Here is a 7,188-nt window from a genome sequence, read left to right as displayed (position 1 = left end):
CTTTTTTTTTAAACATAGTACATTACATTTCAATGATATATTTGAATGTTTCTTATAAAGAAGTTATTATATTAACGTACTGTAAAAACACAAACGTTTTACATACAACTGAAAGAATTTGGACAAAAAAACCATAAGGTTGGTGCCTGATTGGTTTGAGTTTGACTTCAAAGGTCAAAAGTATATGGAGCTCCCAGGTTCAAATCCAATAAGGAATAAAAATCCCTTTGTGGCCACGGAGGTTCAAATGCGGTGACTCCGGACTATCTGCAAAGCAGGTGGTTGCCCTGGAATTAGTTGGATCGCATAGCGGGTTGAATATTCAGGTTAATAAAAAAAAAAGAATTTGGACAAAAAATTACCAAACTACATTAATTTATCAAATAAAAAACACACTGTTTTATAATTGAGCACAAGAGTACTGAAACGTCATATTACAATTCGTTATGAATGCCTTTGAACTATAAGATATCAAACAACTTCGACCTGTAAACACGTAAATTACTAAAATTATCATGGTAACTGGCAGTACTGAGTAATGCATAAGTTTGATTTTCGAAGCAAAAAAGTCAGTAATATATAACAGAATCCTCTTTTTTAAGATGTTATAAAGAGAAAGCATCCAAAATTTGGAAAAATGATGGGAGAATGAGATGATGAATTTGGGTAGAAATGGCACATACATCACATGATTTATGGCAACAAGAAACACTTAAGGCAAGGACTTAAAGAGATAGAAATCCATTAGACATGTGGTTTTGAGTATAATTGTATAGTAATTAGGTATGAAGTTCCATATATATGATATATCTTATAAGGTATATTATATTTAAAATAATGGATTTTTATTTGATTGTTATTTCAAAGTATATTTTGAAAAACAATTATTTAAGAATATATAGTTTAAAACTGATATATATATATATGTATATACACACACTAGAAGGATGTTCGCACAATGCAGCGAGATACATCTTGATTTTAAATTTCATTTTATTCTCTCAATCGATGTTATAGCATGGTCTTATGTGATTTTGAAAATATGATGTTTTTAATTTTGAATAAAATATAAATTTAAAAATATCATAACAATTTGACAAAAATATATCGACATTAGTATCAAATTAACTATTTAAAATTTCTATTTTTTGTGTAATTTTTTAATTCAAATTTTTATTATAATTTAATTTAAGTTTAATAACAAAGTAATTTATATTTGGTTTAAGGGAAAATTACACCAAAATGGAACCAACTTTCACCTAATTCTTATTTTGGGGAACCAATTTTCAAAATCGTCATTTTGGGGAACCAACTTGCGCCTGATTCCTATTTTGGGGAACCAACTTGCACCTGATTCCTATTTTGGGGAACCAACTTTCAAAATCGTTATTTTGGGGAACCAACTTGCACCTGATTCCTATTTTGGGGAACCAACTTGCACCTGATTCCTATTTTGGGAAACCAACTTGTAAAATAATTATAGAAAAATAACTAAAATTCGTTTTTTTCCAAAAATTAATGCAATAAAATATATTTTTCATTTCAATTTTTTTTAATTCAGATATCAAATTAAACATTTTAAAAAAAATCCAAATTAACACAATAAAAATTATTTTTTACTAATGCAAAAAAATAATTTAATAGAAAAAATTATTTGATGCAATAAAAATTAAATATTAAATGTCATATTCAAGATTTTTATATCTAATCAATTGCATCAATTAATTTTTTTTCTATTAAATTGATTTAAGATAAATATTTAATTAAATAATTAATAATATTAAATTAAATACAAAAAGTATATAAAATATATACCAAAAGCATTAGAGCAAAACACAAATCGTAGGGCCGTTATGGCCGATTTCTTCTGAAATCTGCCACAAAGAAACGTTATAAAGATCGTAGCCATATCCATAAACAAGTCTTACATACCATCTTTTTCATTTTAACAGGAAAAACCAACTTCATTTCTTTGTCGCTCTCTCTCATCCCTTGCCACCGCTCTTGGCCGGAGAAACCCATTTTTCCGGTGGGTTTCAGGTGGCTTCGGTCGATTTAAGGACCTGAAAAAAGTGAGTTGGTGGTGATTTCTTAATGGCTATGTTAAACAAACCCATTTTTCCCTTTCAAACTAATCTACATTTCATGTCTCTGTTGCGTCTTTTTTGAACAAGAATTTCCATTCGTTAATTCAATCATCAATATTTCTTGATTTCATTTCAAAACATATTCATTCTTTTTCTATAAATACATACATACATACATACATACATACATACATACATACATACATACATACATACATACATACCCTATATATATATATATAGATATTGTTGTATGTATCTACGTGGTGAGAGAAATGGTTTCGACGCCGGTGTCATCGAGCAATCCGCTAAAGACGGTGTTTGACAGCATCGGGATGTGTGGTTTTGGTGGTGGTGGGAGCAGCAGCAGCCAGAAGAGGTTGATGTATAACGATGATGAGGATGAATCTCCCACCATGGAAATGGTGGAGCTTGGTGCTGGAAGAACAAGAAATGTGCTTATTTTGATGAGTGATACCGGTGGTGGCCACCGTGCTTCCGCCGAGGCCATCCGTGACGCTTTCAAGATTGAATTTGGCGACCGATACAGGGTATAGTTTCATCTTATTCACAATTTTACGTAATTGGAGTTGAAATTTGTATAAGGATCATGTGGTATTCGCAAATTCCCATTTTCTTGTTCTTTTTAGAACATTTTTGGAACCAAGAAACAAGAATATATGAAATTGTTTTCAGAAAGATTAGTAAACCATTGTGGAATTCGAATTCATAACCTTTAATTTGCTGCAAATTTTAGAGTTTGGGTCTTTGATCATCAACCCTTTTAAGGTTTTCTGTTCATAGAGCTCTTCCCTGATTAATGACCAAAATGTTCTTGAGAAATATACCACAAAACAAGAATCTCTGAATGGAAGTTTATATGAATTGACTTAATTACCCTTTTCTCCCATGTCAAATTTATGTGAATCTGGAATTGAAATAATGAGTTCAAGAACTCATTGATATGTCTTGGTTTTGAATCTCAACTCACTTGTTTTTTTTTTATAGATATTTATCAAGGATGTTTGGAAAGAATACACGGGTTGGCCGTTAAACGACATGGAAAATCAATACAAGTTCATGGTTAAACATGTCCAGCTATGGAACGTTGCGTTTCATGGAACTTCTCCTCGTTGGATACACAACGTTTATCTTGCTGCCTTTGCCGCCTTCTACGCCAAGTATACTTTTATTCTCCTTTTACCCTTTCGCCACTTCAATTTAGCCGAAACCCATGATGGTTTTTATGTTTGTGATAATATTTTAGCTAGTTGATTGTTGTTTTTCCCTTTTTCATTCCGCAAGAGGTGAACACGTAATTACCGAAAACCCATTTCCTTTACTTGTTGCCTAATGGTAGTTTAACTAGTTGAGTATTGTTTTCCAACATTTTCCCTTTCTAAATGATTCTTTGGCACCATGAGTTGAAATGGCTTCAACTTATGGTTTTTTGTTCCTTTTTTTACCCTTCTGCAAGTTCAATTTTAGCTAAATCTGAGGTCAGCTCCAATGACAAATAAAGGCTATAGGTCACCACAGTGTCTAGATCAGCCAATGGGGATTTTCCTTGCTGTTATCTTCAGAGCGCCATGGGCCTGACAATCATAAGTACCAAACAAGAGAAAAACTTCAATTTGGCCAAAACTGATGATTGTTCATATGTTTTTAATGATTCTTTAGTTGGTTGGTTGTTTAATCATTTGTTTCCTTTCTGAATGATTGTTTGGCACAAAGAGGTGAAAAGGGTTTCAACTTATGGTTTCTTTAGCTTTTATTTCGCGGTCGTTTTTCTAATCCTTTTGGGCAAAAACTTGAATTGAAGGGAGGTTGAAGCTGGTTTAATGGAGTACAAGCCAGACATCATCATCAGTGTTCATCCTCTTATGCAACACATTCCTTTGTGGGTTCTCAAATGGCAAGGCTTAGACAAGAAAGTTATCTTTGTGACAGTTATTACAGATCTTAATACATGCCATCGCACATGGTAAAAGTCCGATTTAGACTCATCCACAAAACTATACAACAAATCTAAAAAAATTGAATCTTGATGTGACAAGTTTGAGCTTTTTCTATATTTGTAACCAGGTTTCATCCTGGGGTCGACCGATGCTATTGCCCTTCAAAAGAGGTAGCAAAGCGAGCTTTGCTAGATGGCCTAGAAGAAAGTCAATTGCGAGTGTTTGGTTTGCCTATTCGACCCACTTTTACCCGTGCTGTCCTCAACAAGGTTACACCTTCTTCCTTTTTTTCCCATCTTGCAATATAGATTTTTAAGGGTCCTTTTAAGTGAGTTTTCATTTTGGAGCCCGACATTCTAATTTTTCTTCCCTCATTAACCTTCATCTGACCTGGCCCCTGGTTCAAAACAGTCTGCTCCTGTAAAAACTTAGTGGGTCATTTTGCAAAACGAGCTTCTGGAGAAGGTCATTGAGCTAAATAGCCCGGACTGTTTTTGGTTTCTAACATCTTCAGTCTTATGTAGTTTACATTTATCTTGGCTTAAATTTGTTTTTGTTTCATACTTGCTATAGGATGAGTTGAGGGTAGAGTTGGAATTGGATCCGAAACTACCGGCGGTCTTACTGATGGGAGGTGGTGAAGGTATGGGCCCTGTGAAAAAGACCGCGATGGCTCTTGGTGAATCTTTATTTGATAAAGAAACCGGAAAACCATTTGGCCAAATGGTTATAATATGTGGTCGAAACAAAGCTTTGGCATCGTCTCTTGAATCATTAGAGTGGAAGATCCCTGTTAAGGTAATCAAATTTCCACCAGAAATCAAAATAACACTCTTTTCGGTATTTATTCATAGGTTTTTGTTTGCATTGTTGTTGCAGGTTAGAGGATTTGAGAAGGAGATGCAGAAATGGATGGGTGCTTGTGACTGCATTATAACCAAAGTACGATTCGCGCTTATGTGTTTCTTGTTATACAGAAATTAATAGAACCCATTATCAGTTCATGATTTTGTGGTTCTAAAGGTTGAAATTTGGGGAATACGTTACGGGAAAAACTACTAGAATCTTTCCTGTTTCTCTAGAAACGTCTAGAATACCTTCTCTTTGATGAGAAACTTACTAAAATCTACTTTGTTTGATGATAAAACGACAAGAATCTCTTCTTGCTTACAAGAAACGATTAGAATGTTTTCTGTTAAATGAGAAAATGACTGGAATCTCTTTTGTAACGGCTAGAATTTCTTCTGGTTTATGAGGAAACGGCTAGAATTTTACTAGAAATCTTGAGCATTATCTCTAGACTCTAATGGATTTTTCCTCGGATTTATAGGCGGGACCTGGTACAATTGCGGAGGCATTGATCAAAGGGCTTCCGTTGATCCTCAACGACTATATTCCAGGACAAGTATGCAATTACATGATCATTAATCATATTTTAGTCTTTTAGTTAGTACGCTTGCTCAATAACTAACACCCGTTTTCGGGAGTTTGAACTTCGCTAATTGTGAGGGCCAGCTCAACTGGTATATCAAGGTTAGGCTTGCCGGTTCGAGTCTCCTCAGGACCACTGAGGATTTTCGTGACTGTTATCTTAAGGGCTCCAATGAGATTAAATGAGCACCCATGGTTGTTAAAAAGAACTTCGCTTGGGACATGAGGGTATATTAGTAATTTCTACTTAACGACTAGTAACGTGTATTCTTGTATTTTGAATGACGGATTAACAGGAGAAAGGAAACGTACCTTATGTGGTGAATAATGGGGCCGGTGTTTTCACCCGAAGCTCAAAGGAGACAGCTAGGATAGTGGCCGGATGGTTCAGTACCAATGCGGACGAGCACAAAAGAATGGCGGAAAATGCACTTAAACTTGCTCAACCAGAGGCGGTTTTTGACATAGTGAGGGATATTCACGAGTTGGCATGCCAACGTGGGCCACGCAACTTCCCATACGTTCTAACTTCATCATTTTCGAGCCTAATTTAGCCTGTTACGATTACCTTAACTACCATACTTGGTCATGGAGGGCTTTCGGGTGTCGAGTTGTATATCGTTTGATATGGGTGTCAAAATATTTCACATTTTGGCCAAGAATACAACCTGCAATAATCGACACATTGAGGACCGTATACGAGAAGACGAAGAAAGTAGACGAAGCCGGATTCCTTTCTATGTGATCTGATTTATATACACACATTTATAGGTGGAGATGGACCAAATGTGCCTCAATCTCAAAAGGCTAACCAAACATTATTCGAAATATACATATTCCTGTTGGCATGTTTACTTGAGCCATTTATTATCTGGTAATGGTATCTAAGGTTGTAAACGAACCGAACGAACACGAACAGAGGCTTGTTCATGTTCGTTCGTTTAACTTGACTGCACAAACGAACTAACACGAACGGTAAACGAACGAAAATCTTTGTATTCGTGTTCGTTCGTTTAAAAATCAGGTGTGTTCGTGTTCGTTTATGTTCGTTCGTTAACATGTTAAACAAACAAGCTAAACGAACATAAACGAACGGACTAAACGAACATAAATAAATATTATTTGAATTCAAAGTAAATAAATAAAAGATTGTATATTAAATTTAATATATAAACGAACATAAACGAACGAATATAAACGAACAATAAATGAATGAACGTTCACGAACATAAATGAACGAACGAGACTCTTGTTCATGTTCGTTCGTTTAACTAAACGAACAAAAAAAATTGTTCATGTTCGTTTATTTATTAAATAAACGAACTTCTCGCCGAACGGTTTGCTGAACGTTCGGTTTGTTTACAGCCCTACTGGTATCATTTTCAAGAATTTTACAGGAGCGGGCGTTTAACGATCAAAAATTCGTTTCAACCCCAATTCTAGATGCATAAACATATGATATTCTTAAAAATCAACAAAACATTTCCCAAGTGCTTTATATATATACTAGAATTCTTTCAAAACAAATGTGACTAGATAACATGTTCAAGTTCATGAGTACTAAAACATGGAACTCCTTTACACACACAATGTTCACTTGGTTGGTTCTGTTTCACACAGCCATGATCTCCATTCATCTTTTTCACACAGCCATGATCTGTTCACTTCCTGCCTTAGACACGCACGCAGCCATGATATAGGATCCTCTTCGT

General features: G+C 34.8%; 1 protein-coding gene across 1 annotated transcript; it reads left to right on the top strand.

The window, feature by feature from the left end:
* The first annotated feature begins 2,401 nt into the window (after positions 1-2,401).
* LOC112507778 (monogalactosyldiacylglycerol synthase 2, chloroplastic-like) lies at positions 2,402-6,156 on the top strand. The gene is made up of 8 exons (XM_025112489.1): positions 2,402-2,638; positions 3,096-3,268; positions 3,910-4,071; positions 4,173-4,314; positions 4,619-4,843; positions 4,925-4,987; positions 5,376-5,450; positions 5,773-6,156. The coding sequence occupies exons 1-8, from the start codon at positions 2,423-2,425 to the stop codon at positions 6,028-6,030; spliced, it is 1,314 nt and encodes a 437-aa protein (XP_024968257.1). The 5' UTR covers positions 2,402-2,422; the 3' UTR covers positions 6,031-6,156.
* Positions 6,157-7,188: the final 1,032 nt, after the last annotated feature.

Source organism: Cynara cardunculus (assembly GCF_001531365.2).
Source record: "Cynara cardunculus var. scolymus isolate 2C chromosome LG 2, CcrdV1, whole genome shotgun sequence".
NCBI classification, from domain to species: Eukaryota; Viridiplantae; Streptophyta; class Magnoliopsida; order Asterales; family Asteraceae; genus Cynara; species Cynara cardunculus.
The sequence above is the reverse complement of the archived record's forward strand: the minus strand, read 5'-3'. Positions and strand labels throughout refer to the sequence as shown.

What these genes read in the sequence shown, in the direction of transcription:
- LOC112507778 (XM_025112489.1), top strand. Translation starts at nt 2,423, where the DNA reads ATGTGTGGTTTTGGTGGTGGTGGGAGCAGCAGCAGCCAGAAGAGGTTG. An exon ending in AATTTGGCGACCGATACAGG is followed by an intron (nt 2,639 to 3,095) that starts GTATAGTTTCAT and finishes TTTTTTTTATAG; the next exon opens with ATATTTATCAAGGATGTTTG. An exon ending in TTTGCCGCCTTCTACGCCAA is followed by an intron (nt 3,269 to 3,909) that starts GTATACTTTTAT and finishes CTTGAATTGAAG; the next exon opens with GGAGGTTGAAGCTGGTTTAA.